Source organism: Neomonachus schauinslandi, chromosome 6, assembly GCF_002201575.2.
Source record: "Neomonachus schauinslandi chromosome 6, ASM220157v2, whole genome shotgun sequence".
NCBI classification, from domain to species: Eukaryota; Metazoa; Chordata; class Mammalia; order Carnivora; family Phocidae; genus Neomonachus; species Neomonachus schauinslandi.
This window is the reverse complement of record NC_058408.1, coordinates 92,858,278-92,885,201: the sequence shown is the minus strand read 5'-3', so window position 1 is coordinate 92,885,201 and position 26,924 is coordinate 92,858,278. Positions and strand designations below refer to the sequence as shown.

General features: G+C 37.1%; 1 protein-coding gene across 2 annotated transcripts in view; it reads left to right on the top strand.

Moving 5' to 3' along the window:
• The first annotated feature begins 8,723 nt into the window (after nucleotides 1-8,723).
• JMJD1C (jumonji domain containing 1C) overlaps nucleotides 8,724-26,924 on the top strand; it is a 265,106-nt gene continuing 246,905 nt past the window's right edge. For both annotated transcript variants that reach the window (XM_044916040.1, XM_044916039.1), the window contains exon 1: nucleotides 8,724-8,896. In XM_044916040.1, coding sequence (XP_044771975.1) covers nucleotides 8,729-8,896 — 168 coding nt within the window. In that variant the 5' untranslated portion in view covers nucleotides 8,724-8,728. The remainder of the gene's footprint in view (nucleotides 8,897-26,924) is intronic.

Sequence of the window (26,924 nt, the reverse complement as noted above, 5' to 3'; positions counted from 1 at the left end):
GAGACTATTTTGTCTCCTGATTTGTTTGCCCTTGAAATTTTGTGTAGCTTATAATTTTGGGAGGGTGAGGGTGGTTTATCAAAGGAATGATGCAAACAAAAGAATTTAAGGAGATATTTTTATACAATTTACAGAAAAGGTAGTATAACCTCAATATGTATGCACTACCTTGGAGACCAGGGAAATCACCCCTGTGGCCAGGCTTATACTTTTTGATTGAATGCCAGCCATCATTTGCAGGATAGTAGAGATTGAAGTATATAGTATTTATGTTAAGAAAGGGGTATGACTCTTGTTCTGCTAAGTTGTTTGAGTTGTTTGTGCGTGGGGTTGAATCAGTCTTGCCTGGAGTTGATTGGGTTTATGTGGGGTTTTTTCCCTTGCTTTGGTTACATGCGGTGCATCATCAATTTTAAATACTTGTATCATCACTTTGTGCTTAAGGGTGGGGGTTGATTTGCTGAAAAGTTTTAACTCAATGTTTTTTATTTATTTTTATTTTTTATTTTTATTTTTTAAGAATTTATTTGTTTGACACAGAGAGAGACAGCGAGAGAGGGAACACAAGCAGGGGGAGTGGGAGAGGGAGAAGCAGGCCTCCCGCCGAGCAGGGAGCCCGATGCGGGGCTCCACCCCAGGACCCCGGGATCGTGACCTGAGCCGAAGGCAGATGCTTAACGACTGAGCCACCCAGGCGCCCCTTACTCAATGTTTTTTTATTCCATCTATATCTTTAGGCCTTACTTGTACATCTGTACTTCGGAGAGGCTCTGTCTGTGCTCTTTTGTTTTTTCTCTGTACTAGAAGCTGATTTGCCTTGCAGTGGTGGGCATGGAGCGTATCTTTTGTCCTAGACCAACATTAATTGTAGCCAGGCTCTGTTTCCCTCTCTTCCTAGTAATCCCGCTTTTTCCCCACTAATAGTAGACCTCTATTGTTTGGGGCCAGGGTATTTCCTGTCCCTCCATCCGGGGTAAGTATTATCATCTAATTTTGAAAGAATTATAAAAATTTGAATTATAAAACTACTAGAACAAAATATAGAAGAATACCTACATATTTTCTAAGCATGACTTAAGGTTGAAACATAAACTAGCATATTTGTATAAAATTTTAAAACGTATAAATATTAAAAGCAAATTGCAAGTGGGGACTTAAACATCCATGTAAATTTAGATATAAAATCAAATGAAACAATTGATTTTAAGGTAATTTTTGCAATTAGAATAGCTGAAAAAAGGACTTTTAGGTATTATCAACAAAGAATATAAAGGCATGCAAGGTAAAGGTTTTAGATATGAAGCTTATTTGTAATTTAGAGAATCTCAAAAATTCCTCCATTTGAAGTTAGTTCTGATAGATTAATATGATAGCTTTAAGAGCAAATTTGGAGAACAAAGGAAGCAATTCTGCAATGCTGTTTAAAAATTGTTTAATTGGGAAGTCCTTTGGTCTGTTCTATTTTTATATATGTATTAATGATCGATCTATTTATCTTCTGTGAGACCTTTGAGATAGAACCTTTCTGGCCAAACACATTTGTTTTCCTAAAGCAAGATTACTTTTGTCAATCCTTTAACATTTTTCAGCTTTGAAACTACCATGTGACAGGAGAGGATACTTTGCTACTTGATGAATTATTCAGAAGTCTTAATTGCAAGCTTTTAGGAACCTTAAAGATTATATCAGCCTCTACATGTTATATATTATTCCTAGGGAAGCAAAGTGGTTTGTTCAAAGTTAGTGGTAGAAGTAACCTAGACTTGTTTGACTCCTGCTCTGATTATACTATATTACATGCCTGCTAATTTCTAATTTTCTACATTTGGGATATACATCTTAAAACATCCATTTGTGAAGGGCGATATGGAATGGGAATTGACCAGTTTTAGCCTAAGTGTTTGTGTATTTTGAGAAAAGTGAAGTTGGTTAGCCTTTTGAGTATTTCTCTTGGCCATTTAATTTTAGGTAATATAGAAGTGTGCCCTAGAGTAGCAGAATGTTTGGGGGATGTTGATTTCAATTTTAAGTTTGTAGTTAAGGTCTTTTTTTTTGAAGTCTGGTTTTCATATGTGTCAGTTGTGATTTTAAGGGAAAATTCTAAGGCCTGTCTTCCTGTGAGCTTCTGTGAACACAGGCCTTGGAATTGGAACACTATTTTATACACTCTCTTTAACTGAATAAATAAATTATCTGTAGTACTGAAGCATATGTGGAGCTAGAAGACAATGCTTTCCTTTATATATAAGGAGTAATTTATTTTTTACTGCATATTTATGTTTTGTAGTATGTTATAGATCTTATTATATGTAATCATGTGGCTTTTTCTAGAATGTGCCAAAGAAAAGAATGACTAAAGATTCCCTATATTTTACTGCTAGGTCTTGTTTTGGTTTGTTTCTTTGAAGCGAGATGCCATTAATTTGAGAAATGTGCCTCAGAGCTGTGTGTTCTTGATCATAAAGTTCCTTCATTATGTAGAATCTAGCTGCATCTTTGGGGAAGAACATTGATGGAGTATTGATAGCATGCTGAGGTTTTGAGTCAGTATTTTTAGCTTAGATTTTACTTTGACTTTCCCTCATTTATAGCTTAAAGGTAGGAATAGAGGCTCTTTTCCTTAATTTTCATGGACATGAACAGAAGCATTCTTTAGGACTTAAAGCTCTGCTACAACTAACATGTGGCTAAGTAAAATCTTAAAACAATAGGAACATAACCCTTTAGGAACCTAACCTGCTCATATATGAAAGAGCTAATATAATAATTGAAGATGCAAAATGCAGACTGCCATGTAGCATGTTTTAATAGTAGTTAATAGTTGAAGCATTTATGAGAGGGATGATGAAAAAACAAAAAGTTCTGTGGGACACCCTGGGAAGACCTTGCTAAATGCTCAATGGCAGCTGTTCATTTCCTTCTTCCTTGTAGCTCCTCATTCAGCAGATTAGGAACATTCCAATGTTTTTTGCATTCTTTCTAAATTTAAAAATTTTTTATCATTAAAAATTAGATTTAAAGTTTCAGTTTTTTAAGATTTATTTATTTATTTGAGAGACTGAGAGAGCATGAGCTGGAGGGGCAGAAGGAGAGGGAAAGAGAATCCCAAGCAGACTCTGCTGAGCATGGATCCCGATGTGGGGCTCATTCCTACCACCCTGAGATCATGACCAGAGCTGAAATCAAGAGCCGGGTGCTTAATGGACTGTGCCACCCAGGTGCCCCTAAAGTTTCATTTTTAAAAGAAAATGTTGAAAAAAAGTGGTAGGTTCCTGTGCAGCCAGAATATAAATTGGAAGCTGGGTAACAAATGCAATTAAAAGGCCAAGTGGAGATTGCTTTTCGCTCTCTTCCCTGTCCTTTCTACCTTTCTTTCTTCATTTTCTATCCTGCTCACTCCACATGGCATCAAGAGGACACTGAGGAAATTGTTTGTACGTTGGCTTCATCAAAGACATTATTTGAGATTGTTCTCTTTAGAATACTAAGAATAGATGGATGTTTTGGATATATACTCATAGGATCATTTTTGGGTTTGCCTCAGATTGGTCATTTGGTAATGCAATGAATATTTTCCCTGTGAATTGTAACTCTTTATCTGTGTCTCTTCTTTAGAAATGATCCCTAGGAACAACTGTGCTTTTCTGGGAAGCCCAAGTTTTATGAAGGCTTTATGTTGCACCTCCATAATGAAATGAAATAATGTGTAGAAGCCATTATTTTAAAGGCAATGAATAACTCTGTAGGAAGAACAAGAACTCATATTTATGAGTCTTGATTTAGAGATTCGAAGTTCCTCTTAATTTGGTTGGATTTATAAAAAGGTACATTTTGTTATATTCATTAATTGATTTGATGCCATTTATAGAGTATCTACTCTGCACAAAGCTTAGTTGATACTGGGAGTATAGTTGTGGAAAAGATACAATGTTCTTGCCTTTATTGGAGTTTATACTCTACCAACTGGAGACAGATATAAAACAATTATACAATAAATGGTATAAATACAGTTGTGATAAGCTCTAAGACAAATGGAGAATGTTTTGAAAGTCCGTGATGGGGGATTCTAAGGCTGGGAATCAGAGATGGCTTTCTTTAGGAAAGTGACATTTGAGTTATGTTATCATTATCATAAATTTGATCAAGGAATTCAGTTTAAATAAGTGTTTCAGGGGGCGCCTTGGTGGCTTAGTCATTAAGTGTCTGCCTTCGGCTCAGGTCATGATTCCAGGGTCCTGGGATCCAGCCTCTCCTGCATTGGGCTCCCTGCTCAGCGGGAAGCCTGCTTCTCCCTCTCCCACTCCCCCTGCTTGTGTTCCCTCTCTCGCTGTCTCTCTCTCTCTCTCAAATAAATAAATAAATAAAATCTTAAAAAAAAAAGTGTTTAGGGAAATACTTAAATGGAAGTTATTTAAGGTTTAGTGATAAACACAGTAACATAAACTTATTTCCATTCTATTCTTGGTCTTCCACTTGTATAATTCAGTTGAAATTTTTGGCTTCTTTTATTTTTTTATTCTTATTTTTGATTTTTAAAACTTTATTTTTCGCACCTTAAACAAACTGAAGCATTTCTATTGTCTCTTTCCACCTACACTGTGAGCTACTCGAAGACAGGCCCTATCTCTAGAACCTTGCAGGATGTGAGACACATAATAAGTGCTAAATAAACAAATCAGTTATGAATAGCCTATGTTAATAAGGAGGTGGCAACTTGGTGACTGACCTTCATGTTTCTTTTAAGTGACAATTTAGCATAATGCAGACTGCTTTGGAATCATAAGGCCTAATTTTGAATCCCAGTTCCTGAATGTGTATGCTTAGGCGAGTAACTTCATCTTTTAAATAAATAAAGTAAGATTATAGCTATAAAGTACTTAGCTTAGTGTCTGAGGCATAGTAAGTGTCCCATAAATGATGGTTAATATTATTATAAGATATATGCACTAAACTTTTTTCCCTTTGTGTTTTTTTATGTTGTTTATAATAGACACTAATAGTGACACAAAATACTGGTATTTAAGACAGTAGATAATTGGCCAAATCACAAAGTGAAAAATTTATAGCTAGTAGACTGCTTATTGAAACTAAACTTTGGGCGCCTGGGTGGCTCAGTTGGTTGAGCGACTGCCTTCGGCTCAGGTCATAATCCTGGAGTCCCAGGATCGAGTCCCACATCGGGCTCCCTGCTTGGCAGGGAGTCTGCTTCTCCCTCTGACCCTCCTCCCCCTCGTGCTCTCTCTCATTCTCTCTCTCGCAAAAAAAAAAAAAAAAGAAACTAAACTTTATGAACTAATTATTGATAATTAAGTGGGTAATTATGACCCTTATCATTACAATGAATACATATCCTTCCTTTGTAGGTCACGTTTTTTAAAAAATAAAACATTGTTTTTATGAATAAATTTTTTGTGGATTTTTAAAAAACAATAATCTCACAGTGTGTCTTTTATATAAAGATATTTGGGGGCGCCTGGGTGGCTCAGTCGTTAAGCGCCTGCCTTCGGCTCAGGTCATGATCCCAGGGTCCTGGGATGGAGCCCCGCATCGGGCTCCCTGCTCCGTGGGAAGCCTGCTTCTCCCTCTCCCACTCCCCCTGCTTGTGTTCCCTCTCTCACTGTGTCTTTCTGTCAAATAAATAAAATCTTAAAAAAAAAGAAGTTAAAAAAAAAGATATTTGATGTATGAGGTTTGCTTGAATTGAGGGGGGTGTATGTATTTAATGTACATATTACCTGTGGGGATGGAAAAAGTATAAGATCTAGTCTATGTTTTCAATTTTTCAGCTTCTGTAAGTAAACAGTCATTTTAAATACTTTTGTGTCACTATGCCTCTATAGTGAAAAATTCTATAACTTTAAAAAAAATCGACTAGTGCATTTTCTGAGGATATTTATAAAAGTAGAGGATGTAAAGGAACTAATTGAACAAACAAATATTCTAAGGTTTCAAATCTGACTTTAAAATTTATTTTAATTCCATGTTACTTAGAGTTATGATTTGCTGGCAAAACAGTATAAACAATCCTTGAAACAAAGCAAAAAATGCCAGCAAGCAAACAAAAATCCTTTAAGGCCTTTTTATTCTACATTTAAAAAAAATATACTTCAAGTTTCTCTAAAAGCAAAATATCTACAAATTTGTGTTTTTTTTCCTTGTAATTCGTAGTCATTGGCCAGAGTCAGGGGATTCATAGAATAATATTTAGAATGCAGTACTAAGACTATAAGACATTTGATTGAAAAGGTTGTGAAGATATATGGCCTTCTGCACTTGAAATATTTTGATTGATTTGGTGGATTTACATGCTTTTCAGAGCACTTCCAAGGATAGCACTCAACATGTAGTGAGGGCTCTTAGGAGTCCATTTAGAAATTTACCTATAAAAATTGAAATCAGGTGGCAGTTTTATGTAAGGCATCCCAACAATCAATAATCCAAATATATAATTTAGTGAGTGGGATTTATGTAATAAGAGTGTTATTTTCATCTCTTAAGTGACTATTTATATTTTCTCACTTGCTCCTAGAATATCACTGAGACTAGGAAGCAGGCAATTTTCGTAACAATTGTGTTGTCCTGAAGATGACAAAGCAAATCATTGATAATTTGGTATCAATGCAGATCTTATTTTTTTCTCCTTCCATATGTTAGGTTATTTTCACCAGATTATTTTACTGGCTCCTTAATTCAAGTTGAGATTTTAGAAATCTTAGTCTGTAGTTCTCAAGATGATTAAGTATGCACTAAAAGAGTGGGCCTGGAAATAAAATTGCATAAGTGAAATTAAATTTTTCTCTCAATTTGCCAGTATGCATTTCTGGACATGGTTTTCCTTTATCTATTATAATTTCCTATTTGGTCTTTAGCAGAATTAGATCATGATGATTAAAACCTGTCTTCGTTGTAATTTTCTTTTATAACCTATTTGCAGTGGCCATGTTTTTTCTACTTAAAACAACTTGGCTTGGGTGTTCCAAGAAAGATAAAAGCCTTAAGTTTATTTTAAACATTCAGATTACTAATGTAAACTCCTTTAAAAAGGTAATTTTTGGGAGGGGGTGCCTGGGTGGCTCAGTCGGTTAAGTGACCCACTCTTGATTTTGGCTCAGGTCATGAACTCCAGGTTGTGAGATAAGACAGCGGTTTGGCTCCACGCTGGACGTTTAGCCTGCTTAAGATTATCTCTCTCTCTCTCGCTCTCTGCCTCCCACCCGCCTCTCTCTCAAAATAATAATAATTTTTTAAAAGGTAATTTTTTTGGAGTAGAGGTTTAGGAAAATCTCTAAGAAACCAAAGTTTATTTTTTTAGAAACCAAAATTTAGAATAAGTTTTCATTGGGCTAGAAGGATTTTTGGAGTTGATTATGATCATTAGTGGCCCTGAAAAACAAAACAAAACAACACGGGACTGGGATTTTTAAAACTACCTTTTAAAAACACTGTGATGTATGTCTGAAATTGAACTGCTCACAGACATGTAGAAGATAGCTTTGTTTTAGAAGAATTCAAGGATGGGATCTGTATGTGTAGGGACTACAAAGTCCTGTTGTGATTGGACGGGAAGTAAACATAATTTATTTTACTGAATTGTGATTGGCTAAAAACCTTTTCTTTCCACGATAGTCTCTAATAACTGAATCCGGAGCCTTTCCCTGTTGTTTGTTTATGATTAGTGAGTATGAGGTATGTGCTAGTACTGAAAGAACTCAAATTGGCACAGAAACTGTAGATTTTAGGGACATTGACAGAAACCCTCAACAGGGCGTTTGACATTTTTACCACAAAGCAGTAGCGAGGTGTAAATCTCTGAAGAATTCAAACATGTAATTAGTATCTTTGCAAACAGGAAGGATGAAAGGATGACAGTGTTTTCTTCATTTTCATTTGGAGTCGTGCGCTATTCTGCAGTGACTGTTTTCAATGGAAAGTGTTGCTCTGCTTTGCTGGTAGGGCTGTTGTTTCAGGCGAAATTTGGGCTACCTCAGGTGGCGGGCACCATGTGTTTTGAAAAACGTCGCTCTGGAGATGCGGGGTTTAACTGGAGTTTTTTGTGACCCAGGGTGGAACCAGCACGATTCACTTTCGCCTCCACCCCTTCCCCCACAGACACTTTTAGGGAGCGAATAGCGAGGTGACCCTCAAATCCTCTTAATGGTGTTACCAAGGGAGAGCATTCCTTTCTCCCACCCCGCTCCTTACTTCTTAGCCTGGCTGGTCCCACAGCCCCCTTGGCAGCGTCGTCGGGCACTACTTTCCGTCTGTGGTGGTTCCTCCGACCCTTTCCCGCGGCTCCCTGCCCCCGCCCGCGCAGGCGGAAGGAGACGCACGGCGCTCGCAGCCTTCCAGTGGATGGGGAGGCGGAGTAGTACTGTCCACTGCGAGGTGGCGGCAGTGGCTGGGGCTGCCTCAGGGCCTCCGACGGCGACGAGGGGTGTGGGGATTTCTGTCCGTTTCTCTCTCTGTGTGTGTGTGTGTGTGTGTGTGTGTGACTACAGTCAGAGGCTGCTAGTCGGGGAGTCTGGGGGAGTGTTGAGGACTCAGAGACCGAGGTCGCTGTGCCCTTCTGGGCAGAGCGTCCGGTGCGCCCCCGAGTCCGCACTCGCTTGCTCGCGGGGCTGCGGCCGTCCCCCAGTCCGCTCTCCTCAGCATGGGCGGCCGGTAGGAGCAGGGTTTCACTGGTTCCCTCGCAGTGGAGGAGGCGGCAGCCGCTTCAGCAGTGATGGCTATGGCGGTGGAGACGCGGCTGGAACTGGTGGGGAAGCGGTTCCTTTGCGTGGCGGTCGGCGAGGAGGCTCGACCGGAGCGCCGAGAGAGTGGACGCTGCTTGCGGGGCTGGCGAGCGGGGGTCATCCGAGCTGTGTCACACAGGGACAGCAGCAATCCGGACCTGGCGGTAAGAGAGCGAGTGCCCCTCAGTCTCCCAGCCCACGCCCGCACTGCTGTCTCTGGCAGCACCTTGTCTGGTTACCTCTGGCACCTCCCGCAGCCCAGCCAGCTGGCGGTCACGCCCCTCTTTGGAGCCGTCGTCGGGTTTGCCCTCATTCCCTGCTGGGGTCTCCCATCTCCTCGTGAGTAGTTTCCCCGGTGGGAGCGGTGCCGGAGCGGGACCCCCGGGGCTCCCGCACAGGCCCCGCCAGGCCCCTTGGCCGCTGCCTGGGAGGGGTTCAGCGCCCCCGCAGTGGCCGTAGAGACCTTACCGAAAGGCGGGGCTGTGAGCCAGTGCCGCTGGGGCAGGTGAGGGTGGCGGACGAACACAGACCACTCATGGCGGTAGGGGGCCATCTTCACCAACATCTCTTTCCTTGAAAAAGTCTTAGTAGTGCAGGGGTTAGAGACTTAAAACTTAGGCAGTAAAGGTTGCTGAGAGGGAGGGAGAAAAGGAAAGAGACACATCTATGGTGTTTCAGGCTGTCCTGGGATTCGTGTGTATTTTCCAGGCAAAGACTGTGTGAGTGGTGGCATCTTGATGAAACCTCTTTCTACAGATGCTTGTATTTCTAACTGGAAGCGATGAAAATGAAAATTTTTGATTTGGAGGGTCATAGAATTAACCCATCCCTCCCTGCATTCCTTCCTTCCTTTCATTTGTTTTTTTTCCTGTGGGGTTGTGGATTTTTAGAAAGTGAATAGTGTTTTAAAAATCATCCTGGGTTTTATACAATTTTAAATGAAGCAAGAAGTATTATAAAATAAAATGTTATGCCCTGCCGAACCTTAAGCGTCTTTTTCTTTGCTTTCTTTTCCTTTCATATGATACTGCCAATATTTTCTTTCAATAATGTAGGAATGTGCACCATTTCGAGACGGGATATCCTCTGATAGTGTTCCAAGGACATTTTCACTTGGGAACAGGTTGGAAGGGGTGGAGTAGAGGCTAGGCATTGAGTAGTCTTCTCAAGGTTGATTTGCGAGTGCATAATCCACGAAATTTATTGGTAGTGCCTTGGGGTATTTAATTTTTTACTGAAAACTTCAGACATGGTAATATTTTCTTTCCTGTTGTGTATCTGCAGTTTACATTTCCAAATTCACTTTAATATCTACCTATACATGTGCATACCTATTTTGATATTTTTCTTGGTTTCTGACTGCTTTTGTAAATCCCTGTTTCATGACTGTAGTCAATGATACGGTTTCATTGGGCATGTACTAATATTGACTTGATATTGCAAAATAGGCTTGTTTTGCTAATAGGTATTTCTAATAGGAAATAAGCAGAATAAAGGTGATTTTGAAGATTTTGCTTGGTTATTCTTACTGGAAAGAAGAAAAAGCAAATCTTTAAAAAATTTCTCATCTTAATGGTTCTGCAGATCGTGTCAATTCAGTAAGTTTTTTTGTGTAAAAAGCATATGCTGAATTTATCTCTCCTCCTCTTACTGTGATATGATGATTGTCTTGGCTTTTGTGTGGAAGCTAGTTGGATTATAGTTTAGCATTTTAAAGTTATTTCAGAGCAAACCTGGAATGATATTTTGTTTCCCAGAGTATTTTGTTTTAGTAGATGAATGAAAATTGGAAAATAACAGTTTTTAATTATGAGTATCACTTGTGACAGTCAAGTTATCAAAATTAAATATATTAAAAACTTTCTTGCATGGAAATTTAAATGATATAAAGAATGGATTTATGTTTATCACATTTGTAAAAGGCAAAGTATTAAGCTGGGTATTTAAAAATAAAAAGTATATGTGGATGGTGGGAGAGACTAGAAAGAACAGGGATGAATTTTCTCAGGTGATGGAAATGTTTTGTATCTTGATAGTTATAGGGGTTTATGTATTAAAACTTGAATTGTGTACTTAATAGCTGCTTTTCACCATATACAAATTTTACATAAAAATGCATTTTGAACCATAACTATGTGAACCTCCAGCAGTTTCTCCTAATTTTAAAAAATTAATTTTATTTAAGTAATCTTTACACTCAACATGGGACTCGAACTCACACCCCCAAGGTCAAGGGTTGCTTGTTCCTGGGACTGAAAAACCAGCCAGATGCCCCTCCAACCGTTTTCCTTTGTCTACAAGTCTTTATTTGAAAATTTTTTTATGTGGTGTAACTTGAGTTTTTTCAGCCTAGGACCTACAGTTTTAGAGTTATTCCCAAACTTTCTTGTTTTTTTTTTTTTTTTTTTTAGTTCATATTCCCTAAATTAAATGAAGTGAAATGTAGAACAGGTTAGCATCAATATACTGTAATTCCCCTTTTAGACTTTTTTTTTTTTAAGATTTTATTTTTAAGCAGTCTCTACACCCAAGGTGGTGCTTGAACTCCTAACCCTGAGATCAAGAGTTGCATGCTCCACTGACTGAGCCAGCCAGGCACCCCTTTTAGACTTTTATTACTGCAGAATAAATTTTAAAGAGCTTTATGAATTATATGAAAAATGATGGTATAACTAGGATATTTTTGTGTTTTTGTTTTTTTAAAAAAAAGTTAAATATATGTAATTTAGAACCTGCAAATGTATTCGAAATCTTAGTTGTATGTATTTATGGCACAGGATTTGAAAGGGTAACTATCAGAACTTGAAAATAGTTTAGGGAATACTTTATCTCAAAATTTAATCATTCTTATTTTTGATCTTATGTTTGAAGAGTTATGTGTATTAATGTTCTGTCACTGCTGTTAATTAACACAAGTTGGTGTTAAACAATACAAATTGATTATTTATAGTTCCGGAGATGACAAGTCTAACATGGCTAAAATCAAGATATGGTAGAACTGTGTTCTTTTCTGAAGGTCCTAGACAAGATCCATGTCTTTTCCTTTTCTGGCTTTTAGAAGTAGCCCACATTCCCTGGTCTAGGCACCTTTCCCTCTGATTTTCTTGCCCCTGCCTTCTACTTTTTAAGTGCCCTCGTGATAATATTGGGTTCACCTCAATAATGAAGAATAATCTTATCTGCGAAAATTGATTTACTTTTTGCTTGTTTTACTTCTCATCCGTAACCTATCAGCCATTTATGTATGTATGTATGTATGTACTTATTTATTTGTTTATTTATTCAGCCATCTAGTCATCTACCCACTCACCTTGATGCTTAGGGTGATTGCATGATTATTTCAAGCTAACTCTGTTTAAAGTGTATTTTTAAAAAATATGTCAGATTTTTCAATACACAAAAGGAACAAAAATTGTATTTTGTTTCATACACCAAACACATATATTTGCTTGTTTGTTGGGGGATTTTCTGATGGTCACTTAGTGACAAGATTTTAAATTGTTCTAAACTGTGTACCTGCAGATGAAAGTTATTTTGCAGATCTTATGGGTCTTAAATATAAAGAAAATTTTCGTGTTTAGGAAGTTTAAAGTGACCTGTGATTTTGTTTATAAGGAAGCCTTTTCCATTTTTAGTCCTATTATGTTTTTGCTCAGCTATTTTTTCATTTAAGTTTCATGTTGAGTTAGTAACATTTGATTCCCTTATAAATTTTGTTAGGATAAGTCTTTAGGTAAGTCTGAAATTTATAATGGTCCTGCGATATTGATAATGCTAATTTCTGGTCTATTCACAGTGAATGAATGAGTGAATGATTTTTACTTCATTGCTCAGTATGACCTGGATGAGTTAACCATCAGGAAAATTGGTTAGCTGGTAGGTAGAAGGACTTTTATGTGTGATTTGAGTACATAGACTATTTTTTTCTCCTCTCTTGAATTGTTGTAATTGGTCCCAAAAGACTTTGGTATAGTAAGAGGAGTATGTAAATTGTAGCTATCTGTGGTGGCTATGGTGGTACGTTGTAAACTGTGCATTTCAGTTTTAACCACTAACTTAGCTTGTTTTAAAAGAAGGTAATCACCCTATAAATGGTGTCATTTGTATGTTTCTTTGTAAAATTAATTAAATAAAGGTATTTTTTCCCCCTCTTTTGACCTGTCATATATATATTCTGGCACATGATTTGGTTCCATTAATTTAAAATAGAGACTTTTTGGGGTGCCTGGGTGGCTCAGTCGTTAAGCGTCTGCCATCAGCTCAGGTCATAATCCCAGGGTCCTGGGATCGAGCCCCGCATCGGGCTCCCTGCTCAGCGGGAAGCCTGCTTCTCCCTCTCCCGCTACCCCTGCTTGTGTTCCTTCTCTCACTTTGTCTTTCTCTGTCAAATAAATAAATAAAATCTTTAAAAAATAAAAAAATAAAAGAGACTTTTTAAGTTTATTTAAAATTTAATTTTATTAAATTTTTAAATCTAATTGAACTAAAGACATTTTACCGTGAGAACTCTGTTCTTACCTTCATATAGTGATATCATTGCATTTGAAAGTAAAAATGTCCAGGGGCGCCTGGGTGGCTCAGTTGGTTAAGCGACTGCCTTCGGCTCAGGTCATGATCCTGGAGTCCCGGGATCGAGTCCCGCATCGGGCTCCCTGCTCGGCAGGGAGCCTGCTTCTCCCTCTGACCCTCCCCCCTCTCATGTGCTCTCTGTCTCTCTCATTCTCTCTGTCTCAAATAAATAAAATCTTTAAAAAAAAAAAAAAGTAAGTAAAAATGTCCAGATATTTCAATGTAATTGAGAGCATATAGGCTATGTTTATAGATTTATTACTTTTTGACAATTTCAAGTTATGTACAAAGAAGGTCTTCAACTCTCAAACTCATAGTCATTTTCTTTCCCCTTACGTGTTTATACAGTATCTAGTATTTACTTAGGTGTTCACTGAATGATAAATAAATGAATGTCATAAATTTCGTGAATACTTTAATTTATACTAACCATCTGAATTACCTACTACTATTTACTATAAATTTTGAGTATTTCTTTTTTTCTTTTATGGTTTTGTTTTTTTTTTTTTTTTAAAGATTTTATTTATTTGACAGAGAGAGAGACAGCGAGAGCAGGAACACAAGCAGGGGGAGTGGGAGAGGGAGAAGCAGGCTTCCCGCTGAGCAGGGAGCCCGATGTGGGACTCGATCCCGGGACCCCGGGATCATGACCTGAGCCGAAGGCAGACGCTTAACGACTGAGCCACCCAGGCGCCCTCTTTTATGGTTTTGTATATCTTGGTGGTTATTTCCCCAATATCTATTATGTGTTTGACTAAACCGTGGGTCATGGTATTCCTTAATCAGGTAGTTGAATTCCTCTGGCTACAATAATTAGGTACAATCAGAATGAAGTTAAGTACAGTATTGTGTGGGTGTGATGCTGAAATTGCCACAGCCATTTCCCTGCTTTAAGGTCAACCAGTTTGAGGACAAAGCTGACAAACAGATCAGATTGTTTTCTGAAGCCTAAATACACTGTTGGATTTTTCACCTACGGGATTTTTCATTTTGGAAGAGTAAATTTATTTTATGTCTCTTTGTTTTGTTTTTTCTGTGGAACTAAAAGCATTTTAACTGATACACATGGTAATATTCCATTCCATTTTTTTGGAAAGCACATGTAAGGAGCATTTTCATGACATTTTTGTCTTCTTTGTTATTTGATGTTAAGATGTTTATACCGTTGTCATTAACTTCAATGATGGTTTTCAGGGAGGATGATATATTCTGCTTTGTGTTTTGATGTATCCCAAAGCTTTGAAAAATTGTTTTAATGCATGTAGGACATATAGATATCTAACTTTCTAAATAATGAAAAATAAGAAAGAACATTTGAATTTTTATGTCAGGAAGAATCTATAAGCCCCTTATAGTTAAAAAGAAATTTCAGGGGGTGCCTGGGTGGCTTAGTCGGTTATGCGTCTGCCTTCAGCTCTGGTCATTGAACCCAAGGTCCTGGGATTGAGCCCCACGTCGGGCTCCTTGTTCAGCAAGGGAGTCTGTTTCTCCCTCTCCCTCTGCCTCTCCCCCTGCTTGTGCGCTTGTGCGTGCATTCTCTCTCTCAAATCAATCAATAAAATCTTTATTTTTTTAAAGATTTTATTTACTTGTCAGAGAGAGAGCACACAAGCAGGGGAAGAAGCAGGCAGATGGAGAAGCTGGCTCCCTGCTGAGCAAGGAGCCCAATGCGGGTCATGACCCTAGCTGAAAGTCAGATGCTTAACCCACTGAGCCACCCAGGTGTCCCAAAAAAAATTAAAAAAAAAAAAAGAATAGAGAAAAGAAAAAAAGAAATTTCAGGAAAGAGGTATCATTAATATTTCAGAAATTAACAAGAAATTAACTTTTAGTTTTTAGGTCATATACCATAAATGTTGTATATTTCTATTCTGTGTTTTTGTTGGCCAGATAAATACCTATCAGTATACTCTTCTTTATCCGTAGTTCTGAAATTCACATAGTTTTGTACTAACAGAATATTTTAATGATTCACTAGGAAAACCTGACTAAATGAATTTTTTAAAAAGTAAAACCTAATATGAACTGAATAGTCTTGTTTTATGAGAGAAATATTAATGTGCTTAATTTTAGGGTGCTTAGAAACTCCACAGGTTTACATGCAACATAGGTACTTTTACATGTAATATATATGTCATATATGCACTGTTAGCATATTCAACTATGACTATATATGCCCTATATAACTTTATAAAATCCAGCAAATTTTGAACTCCACAACCCATCTAGTTGGAAGGGTTTGAGATTAGGTATTGTTATTTAAAAATTAATACTGATCTTTTAAATTTATTTTTATTTATTTATTTTTAGAGAGAGTGCATGTACGGGAGGGGGAGGCAAAGAGAGAGAGAGAGAGAGAATCTTTTTGTTGTTGTTGTTGTTGTTTTTTACTATCAAAGGAGAGAGAATCTTAAGCAGGCTCCACATGCAGCATGGAACCTGACATGGGGCTCAATCTAATGACCCTGAGATAATGACCTGAGTGGAAATCAAGAGTCGGACACTTAACTGATTGAACCATCCATACACCCCTATACTGATCTTTTTTAATGGTGGTGATTTAATGGTAATTTCATTTGTTTCAAGATTTGACAATGATTATATTTCTGCCTGATGTTCAGGTAAACAGTTGTTTTCAATGTAGATTTTTAACAAACATATTTTATTTGATAAAAAGTTCTTTTTTTTTATTATTTTTTTATTTTTATTTATTTATTTTCTTTTTTAAAGATTTTATTTATTTATTTGAGACAGAGAGAATGAGAGAGAGTGAGTACATGAGAGGGGGGAGGGTCAGAGGGAGAAGCAGACTCCCTGCCGAGCAGGGAGCCTGATGCGGGACTCGATACTGGGACTCCAGGATCATGACCTGAGCCGAAGGCAGTCGCTTAACCAACTGAGCCACCCAGGCGCCCTATTTGATAAAAAGTTCTTAATGTGATAAATCTTTAAGGATTACATAATTTGCCTTTATGATTGTTTACTAAAATATTAAAATGTTTCAAAATGTTGAAACATTCTTTGAAATTATCTAATTGGATGGAATCTTTAGAATTTTTTATATTGTAGCTATTTTATAAAATTATTCTAGTAAATCCACTGATGAAAATCTTGTGTTTATTTTATAATGTAGAACCTATTGATTTAATTATGGAATAAGTGGTTAATTAGTAGAAAACAGCTTAAAGTTTTGAGCTCTAACACAGTCTAGTCCACATTACTTAATCAGTTGGAACTAGGAGTCTTATAGGAATTTGTTGAATTTGAACAGGGTAGACAAATGCTTATACCTCTTATTGAAAAGTATGAGTACAGTGAAATCTGACTTTTGAAGTTTATTGGCTAGTAGACCACTTTAGAATTAATAAAAGTTTTGGATTACATATTTCTTAATACATTACAAATTTCAGGTACAATATTTCATCTGTATTCATTCAAATGAGCCTGACTAAACAGGTCTTAATAGAATGTCTTTTGAAATTAGTTTGAAAAAACAGGAATTGTGTATAAGTGTATATAAATACATGTTACTGATCACCATAAAAGACCTTAAGTTTCATTGAAATATTTCTCAAAAGTAGTTTTAACATTTCACTTGATTTATAGTTTGGGTCTCAGTTTTCTCATTTATCTAGTCAGTGAATGGAATTAGTCTAGACTAGTTTTTTTCTGTTCTCTAATTCTAGAATTGTGGTATTAATAGTTTCTATCTGGAATGTCCTGGGATAAAGTGTTTATTAAGCAGAAATAAATTTCAGATCCCTCCCAAAAGCTCCTAATTCTGAGTTAATGAAATTTTTCATTATGATATACCTTGTACTATATTACATGGACCACAATTCCTTACTAAAATAATGTGATTTCTATTTAGTGTTTTTTTGGATGCTCAAGATGAGTTCATAAGATTTGAATTTTTGTGATTATAGAAGTTGAGGTAGAATAAATATCCCAAGGCTACAATATTAGGCCTTGAAATAATTCAGTATGTATTTTCTCATACACTTGGAGGTGTTTATCAGCTGTATTTAATATTTTTTTAATTTTTTATTGTTATGTTAATCACCATACATTACATCATTAGTTTTAGATGTAGTGTTCTGTGATTCATTGTTTGTGCCTAACACTCAGTGCTCCATGCAGAACGTGCCCTCTTTAATACCCATCACCAGGCTAACCCATCCTCCCACCCCCCTCCCCTCTAGAACCCTCAGTTTGTTTTTCAGAGTCCATCATCTCTCATGGTTTGTTTCCCCCTCCGATTTCCCCCCTTCATTCTTCCATTCCTGCTATCTTCTTCTTTTTCTTTTTTCTTAACATATATTACATTATTTGTTTCAGAGGTACAGATGTGAGATTCAACAGTCTTGCACAATTCACAGTGCTTACCAGAGCACATACCCTCCCCAGTGTCTATCACCCAGTCACCCCATCCCTCCCACCCCACCCCCCACTCCAGCAACCCTCAGTTTGTTTCCTGAGACTAAGAATTCCTCATATCAGTGAGGTCATATGATACATGTCTTTCTCTGTTTGGCTTATTTCGCTCAGCATAATACCCTTCAGTTCCATCCACGTCGTTGCAAATGGCAAGATCTCATTCCTTTTGATGGCTGCATAATATTCCATTGTATATATACACCACATCTTCTTTATCCATTCATCTGTCGATGGACATCTTGGCTCTTTCCACAGTTTGGCTATTGTGGACATTGCTGCTATAAACATCGGGGTGCACGTACCCCTTCGGATCCCTACATTTGTATCTTTGGGGTAAATACCCAGTAGTGCAATTGCTGGATCATATGGTAGCTCTATCTTCAACTTTTTGAGGAACCTCCACGCTGTTTTCCAGAGTGGCTGCACCAGCTTGCATTCCCACCAACAGTGTAGGAGGGTTCCCCTTTCTCCGCATCCCTGCCAACATCTGTCATTTCCTGACTTGTTAATTTTAGCCATTCTGACTGGTGTGAGGTGGTATCTCATTGAGGTTTTGATTTGGATTTCCCTGATGCCGAGCGATGTTGAGCACTTTTTCATGTGTCTATGGGCCATTGGGATGTCTTCTTTGGAAAAATGTCTGTTCATGTCTTCTGACCATTTCTTGATTGGATCCTTTGTTCTTTGGGTGTTGAGTTTGATAAGTTCTTTATAGATTTTGGATACTAGCCCTTTATCTGATATATCATTTGCAAATATCTTCTCCCATTCTGTGGGTTGTCTTTTGGTTTTGTTGACTGTTTCCTTTGCTTTGCAAAAGCTTTTTATCTTGATGAAGTCCTAATAGTTCATTTTTGCTCTTGCTTCCCTTGCCTTTGGCGATGTTTCTAGGAAGCAGTTGCTGCGGCTGAGGTCGAAGAGGTTGCTGCCTGTGTTCTCCTTTAGGATTTTGATGGACTCCTGTCTCATGTATTTAATATTTTGATGAAAATATTCTATAGTTCAAATTGACTAAAAGGAATGAAATGCTACTTCTTTAAATGATTAGTAATTTGGGGCGCCTGGGTGGCTCAGTTGGTTAAGCGGCTGCCTTTGGCCCAGATCACAATCCTAGGGTCCTGGGATTGAGCCCCGCATCGGGCTCCTTGCTTAGCAAGGAGCCTGCTTCTCCCTATCCCTCTGCTTGCCACTCCCCCTGCTTGTTATCTCTCTGTCTCTGTCAAATAAATAAATAAAATCTTAAAAAAAAAAAAAGATTAGTAATTCACAGACTTTCAAAGTAACAACAACAAAACAAAACAAAACAAAAAACCCAAGCCCCTTTATTGCTATAATAAATATTCTCCCTGGGGTTCCTGGCTGGCTCTGTCCGTAGAGCATGTGACTCTTGATCTTGGGGCTATGGGTTCAAGCCCCATGCTGGGTGTAGAGATTACTTAAAAATAAAATCTTTAAAAAAAAAAAAAATTCTCCCTGAACCTTTGCTCTCTTTTGATTTTTGTTAGCCTCATGATTCAAGTCCTTTGGGGACTTCTTCCTTTCCTGATTATAGTTTCTCCCATCTTCTTAATTTAGTATTAGAGATTCAGTCCTTTGCTTACTGTTTTCTTTTGTCTTGTTTGTTTTTTAACTCTTGTTATTCTCTTTAGAGAATTTACTCGTACTTGCTGCATCACTAGTCACAAGTCTGCAGCTTAAGCATTGGCCTTCTATTTGAATCCACCATCTCTACCTTTTTTTTAAAGATTTTTATTTATTTATTTGAGAGAGAAAGAGTGAGTGGGAGCACAAGTAGGGGAAGCAGCAGAGGGAGAGGGAGAAGCAGGCTCCCCACTGAGCAGGGTTCCATCCCAGGACCCGAGATCATGATCTGACCCGAAGGCAGATGCTTAACCAACTGAGCCACCCAGGGCCCGTCTACCTTCTTCTTTGATGACTTTACATGAATGTCCCACCTTTGAGTATATATAATGTTTCTCAAGTGTTAATTTATTACCTTCTTTTGAAATTAGTACCCCTTTTGAGACTTGACTTGAAGTAGTCTCATACTGGCTTTAAAACTTTCATTCACTTTCACCTTTCCACCGCCTAGAATGTTGGTATTTACTAAGTTCTGCTAATTTCTTCCTTCAAATTGCAATCTTCCCCCTTTCTGTGTTTTTCCCCCCAATTTGTATTGCCATTGGCTATAATTTTTATTGCCCTACACGTATATTAAGTGGTCTTTTTACTTTCAAGTTTCTTCCTTTTCTAGTCTGTTCTATGCAGTAGACACATTCCTCATACTGAGTTTCCCATTAGCTCACTTCAGTAGTTTTTCTTTTGCTTTTCCAATAAAGTCCAAACATCATTACCCTAGTGTACTTCTTCAGTCTTGCCCCTATCCTTTGAAATTTAAAATTCACTAATCTCTTATGCAAACTGTTCATGGTGTTAAGTGAAACTCTTGTTGGAATTTAAAAACTATTATAATCAACTGTTTATGAAATCCTAAAATGCATTTCATGTTTACTTTCAAATCTCATTTGCCGATGAAATTTCTGATGTCAAACTAATAGGCATATTCTCATTTGTTAAAAATGGTATTACTTTTTATCTTGAGAAGCGCCAGTAGTTCATTTTTGCTTTTGTTTCCCTTGCCTCTAGGGATGTGTGTAGTAAGAAGTTACTATGCCGAGGTCAAAGAAGTTGCTGCCTGTGTTTTCCTCTAGGATTTTGGTTGTTTCCTGTCTCAAATTTAGGTTTTTCATCCATTTTGAATTTATTTTTGCATATGATGTAAGAAAGTAGTCCAGTTTCATTCTTCTGCATGTTGCTGTCCAGTTTTTCCAACACTATTTGTTGAAGAGATGTTTTTCCATTAGATATTCATTCCTAGCTTTGTGGAAGATTAGTTGACCATATGGTTGTGGGTCCATTTTGGGGTTTTTTGTTCTGTTCCATTGATCTGCATTTCTGTTTCTGTGCTGGTACCAAACTGTCTTGATTACGGCTTTGTAATATACCTTGAGGTCTGGAATTGTGATGCTTCCAGCTTTGCTTTTCTTTTTCAAAATTGCTTTGGCAAAAACTTCTATACAACGAAGGAAACAATCAACAGAACTAAAAGACAACTTACAGAATGGGAGAAAATATTTGCAAATGACATATCTGATAAAGGGTTAGTATTCAAAATCTATAAAGAACTTATCAAACTCAATATTCCCCCAAGTAAATAATCCAGTTAAGAAATGGGCAGAAGACATGAACAGACACATTTTTCCAAAGAAGATATCCGGGTGGCTAACAGACACATGAAAAGGTGTTCAACATCACTCATCATCAGGGAAAGACAAATCAAAACCATGATGAGATACTACCTCACACCTGTCAGAATGGCTAAAATCAGGGCGCCTGGGTGGCTCAGATGGTTAAGCGTCTGCCTTCGGCTCAGGTCACGATCCTGGAGTCCCGGGATCGAGTCCCGCATTGGGCTCCCTGCTCGGCGGGGAGTCTGCTTCTCCTCCCTCTGACCCTCCTCCCTCTCCTGCTCTCTGTCTGTCATTCTCTCTCTCTCAAATAAATAAATAAAATCTTAAAAAAAAAAAAAAGAATGGCTAAAATCAGTAACACAGGAAACAACAGATGTTGACGAGGATGCAGAGAAAGGGGAGCCCTTTTTACACTGCTGGTGGGAATGCAAACTGGTGTAACCACTCTGGAAAACAGTATGGAGGTTTTTCAAAGTTAAAAATAGAACTACCCTGTAACCCAGTAATTGCACTACTAGGTATTTACCCAAAGGATACAAAAATACAGATTTGAAGAGGCTCATGCACCCTGATGTTTAGAGCAGCATTATCATCAGTAGCCAAACTATGGAGAGAGCCCAAATGCCCATTGATTGATGAATGGGTAAAGAAGAGGTAGTGTATATGTATATGTATACGTGTGTACACACACACACACACACACACACACACACACACACACACAATGGAATATTACTCAGCCATCAAAAAGCATGAACTCTTACCATTTGCAAAGATGTGGTTGGAGCTGGAGTGTATTATGCTAAATGAAACAAGTCAGTCAGAGAAAGACAAGTACCATATGATCTTGCTCATATGTGGAATTTAGGAAAGAAGGCAGATGAACATATGGGAAGGGGGAAATGAAAAAAAAAGGAGAGGGAAACAAACCGTAAGAGACTCAAGGATACAGAACAAACTGAGGGTTGAGAGTAGGAGGTGGGCTGGGGATGAGCTAAATGGGTGATGGTTGTTAAGGAGGGCATTTGTTGTGATCAGCACTGGGTGTTAGATGTAAGTGATGAATCACTAAATTCTACACCTGAACCAGTTTTACCATATATGTTAACTAATCTGAATTTAAATAAAAACTTGAAATAAAAAAAATGGTATTATTTTGGTGTTGTATGAACTGACTCAAATGAGAAAACCAACTCCTAATCAAATTATATATATATAGTATTATTAGTTATTCTATTTGTTTTTGAAAGACAAAATCCAATTTAACAGCATTTTACACAATATTCATGAACCTGGAAGTACCATTTTTCTTTGATTTTAAGATACATATATTCCACATTTTACTGTTTTTGAAATTAAGGCACAGCTTATAAGTAGTTTACATCAAAAATGATTTGTTGGGGCGCCTGGGTGGCTCAGTCGTTAAGCGTCTGCCTTCGGCTCGGGTCATGATCCCAGGGTCCTGGGATCGAGTCCCCACGTCGGGCTCCCTGCCCTGCGGGAAGCCTGCTTCTCCCTCTCCCACTCCCCCTGCTTGTGTTCCTGCTCTCGCTGTCTCTCTCTCTGTCAAATAAATGAAATCTTTAAAAAAAAAAAAAAAAAAAAAAAAGATTTGTTTACCACTGTTTGGAATATCAAGTGACAATATACTGGTGGTAGTCTGCCTGCAAAGTATGTGACCTTGTGTAAAACTTTATAGCCTTAGTGTCCCTTTAAACTCTTAAAAGTTTTTGAGGGTTTTGAGCTTTTGTTTTTGTGGGTTATATCTATTGACATTTACTGTATTAAAAATTAAAACTGAGAAGTTAGGATATACAAGTAGATACTCCATTACCTGTCAGAACAGTGCTATCATGCTGCATGTAGCCTGTAGGAAATTGCTCATACACTGATGAGAGAGTAAGAGTGGAAAACACAAATATAAGTATTATGAGAAGTTTTAGCCTTACTAACCAACCCTTTGAATGGGTTCAATTACCCTTGAAAACTTTTAGTGAAGAGACCTGTTCGTCTGTTTCATTAGTTAGAATTATGTACACTAGTATAATGGCAGGTGCTTAAAGTTTTAGTTGAATTTGGCTTCTTCATCATCATTTCAGATATCTTTTACTATTTGCTATGTTACTACATTGCTGTGAACATTATGTATTTTAAACATAGAAGATTTCCCATCACACAGCAGAAAATGTAGAACAGTAGAACATGCAGTAGAAACTCACTCCCTATTCCTAGAATAGATTTTAGAATTTTTCGAAGCTAGGAGAGGTCTGTGTGACTAATTCATGTGTTGTGAAAGACTGTCATTTAGGATCTGAAACATCTGATCCATCTGTCAAAATTATTAGTTTAAGTATGATTCAGAAAACATCTTTAGGCTCAGAGGAATGTCAAAGAAGGAAGTAGCGTGGCGATGTGTAGATAGTTACATATTGCCGTTTAATGTAAAATAGCTTTATATATATTGAATATAGGATTTATTTCCTCCCTAAATTGTCATTGCTAAGATTAAATCTTGTCATCAAGGCAATATAAGTACTAAGTAAGATATTCAACTTTTGAAACAGTGTGTAGTTAGTTGGTAAACTGTTCCAATGTGTTAAATGGCACCATACTATTATTTTGGTATTTTTTTTCAAAGTCATATGATGAAACTATAGATCATATTTATGGTGGTTTTCTTATTCCCTAGAATGTGTAATTACCTTAACATTCAAAATTTCTTATATATTAGTACAAAAGTGAATCTTTTAAGGGAAGCCATTTTATTTTACATTGTACATCTGAAGAAAGGGAATAAATAATATGAATGTAGACTGTATGTGTCCCATCTTTCCATAATAATTTGAAATCGATAAACACACATATTTATGGAAATAATTATTAATTTCCCTTGAAATATAATGTTAAAGCTGTAAAAAAGGGAAAAGGTAAATTTGCTTATTAAGAGAGCTAACATAATATCGCATTAAATTTGCTTCTGAATTTCTTAGCTTTTATAGCCAAAATGAGAGTTATGATGATTAAAATACTGATTTTCAAAGTGATTTTCACTAAGCCTTACTTACTGGCTTTTTGGATTGCTTTCTGAGGTCCGTTGGAAAAGTGCAATGGTTAGATGGTTCAGGAGAAAAGGAAGTAGCCTGAGGATACTGAATTCTGGTCCTTCAACCCTTCAGTTAGAGCAGCTTTGATTTTATCATTTTTATTTAATAATGACTTTTCAGGTAAAAAAATTAGGTTATGCAGTTCTTTTATCAGGGAGAAGAAAGTATGCTATTCTTAAAGAGAAACTTTTCCTCATAAATTCTGAAACTGGTAGCTATGCAAGAGAATTAAGTAGCATACAACTTTTGCTTTTTAAAGATTTTATTTATTTGTTTGGGAGAGAAAGAGAGTGCACGAAAGCACGAGCAGGGGGTAGGGGCAGAGGGAGAGTGAGAAGCAGGCTCCCCGCCGAGCCAGGAACCCAACACGGCGTGCTCAATTCCAGGACCCTGGTACAATGACCTGAGCCGAAAGCAGGTGCTTAACCACCTGAGCCACCCAGGTGCCCCTTCAACTTTTGTTAAAGACAGTGAATATTGTTATAGCAAATTAAGAACTCATTTTTAGTAATTAAGGATCAAAGGTATAATTATAAAGTGACACTTGATGATGTATTTCTGCAAGAGATTAATGTGGTCTAGGTATGTAATATTTTAGTGATTAGTGGAACCTGGAGAAGATCCTAATACTTATTTAACTTAGTGTAATGTTTTAAGGTTCATCTGTGTGTTAGCAAGTTTTAGCATAACGTCACTCATTTTTATGACTGAATAATATTCTCTTGCATGTACATACTACTTTCTCTTTATCCATTCATCTGTTGATGGACACTTGATAACTCAAGTTACATCTTTTGGCTGTTGTGAAAAATGCCACTCTGAACACTGGTGTACAAATATTTTTCAAATTCCTACTCATTCAATTCAGAAGAGGAGCTGCTGAATCATATGATGATTCTATGTTTAGTGTTGTGAGGAACCACCATACTGTTTTCTTTAGCAGCAGCACCATTTTACGTTACCACCAGCAATGCATGTGGGTTCCAGTTTCTCAACATCCTAGTCAACACTTGCTCTTTTCTGAGCTGTTGTGTGTGTGTTTAAATAGCTATCCTAATGGGCATAAAGTGGTATATTATTATGGTTTTGATTGGCATTTCCCTAATGATTAGTGATGTTGAACATCTCTTCAGGTACTTATTGGCCATTTGTATATCCTCTTTGGAGAAATGTTTATTCTGGTTTTTTGCTCATTTTTGAATTAGGTTGATTGTTTTTCTTTGTTTTGGAGTTCTTTATGTATTCTGGATATTAATGCTTTATCAGAATGATGATTGGCAATTATTTTCTCTTGTTCTCTGGGTTTTTTCATACTTTTGATAGTGTCTTTTGGTGCACAAAAGTTTTTAATTTTGATGTAGTCAATTTATCCTTTTTGTTGCCTGTGCTTTTGGTGTCCTATCCAAGAAATCACTGCCAAATCCTGTGCTCTGAAGCTTGTGTGTGCTATGTTTCTTTATAGTTTTAGTTCTTGTGTTTAGTACTTTGATCCATTTTGAGTTGATTTTTTAATATGGTGTAAGACAAGGATCCAGTTTCATTCTTTTGCATGTAGTAGAGTTTTCTCAGTACTATTTGTTGAAAAGACTCTTCTTTTTTCATTGAATGGTCTTGGCACCCTTGGTAAAAAATCATTTGACAGGATATGTGAGGGTTTATTTCCAGGTTCTCTATTCTATTTCATTGGTCTATGTGTCTATATTCCACTACCACACTGTTTTGATTGCTATAGATTTGTAGTAAGGAAGTGTGAGTCCTCCAGCTTTGTTTTCATTTACAAGATTGTTTTGGCTCTTTGGGTCCCTTGAGATTCCATATGAATTTTAGGATTTTTCTGTTTCTGAAAAAAAATGGCATTGGAATTTTGATACTGTATCAAATCGTAGATCCTTTTGGGTAGTATCAATATCTTAACAATATTAAATTTCCAATCCGTTGAACACAGCATGTCTTTCCATTATCTCTTTAATTTTTTTCAGCAACATTTTGTAGTTTTCAATGTATAAGTCTTTTGCCTCTTTAGTTAATTCTTAAGTATTTTATTCTATTTAATTCTATTGTAAATGGAATTGTTTTCTTAATTTCCTTTATATTCCTCATTGTTAATGTATAGAAATGCAACTGATTTTTTCTTTTTTAGAGAGGGAGTAGGAGTAGGGCAGAGGGAGAGGGAGAGAAAGAACCTTAAGCAGATTCCATGCCCAGCGCAGAGCCCAACATGGGGCTCAGTCTGACAACCCTGAGATCATGACCTGAGCCAAAATCAAGAGTCGGACACTTAACTGACTGAGCGACCCAGGTGCCCCAAAGTGCAACTGATATTTATGTGTTGATTTCATATCCTGCAACTTTGTTGAATTCATTTATTCTAACAGTTTTTTTTAGTGTTCTACATATGTGATCATGCCATCTGCAAAAATAATTTTTCTTTTCAGTTTTGTCTTTTTTTTTCTTGTCTAATTTTCTATCTACAACTCCAATACCATATTCAGTAGAAGTAGCAAAAGTGAGCATCCTCATTTTTGATCTTAGAGAAGAAGCTTGCAGTCTTTTACCATTGAGTATGATGTTAGTTGTAGAATGTTCATATATGGCTTTTATTATGTTGAGGTAGTTTTCTTCCATTCCTAGTTTGTTGTGTGTTTTTGTCATGAAAGGTTGTTGAACCTTGTCAGATGCTTTTTCTGCATCAATTGAGATAATCATGTATGTGGTTTTTCCTTTCATTTTGTTACTGTAGTGTAATTACATTGATTTCTATATGTCAGATCATCCTTGTATTCCAGGAGTAAATCCCAGTTGGTTCTATGTATGACAGTTTTTATTGTATA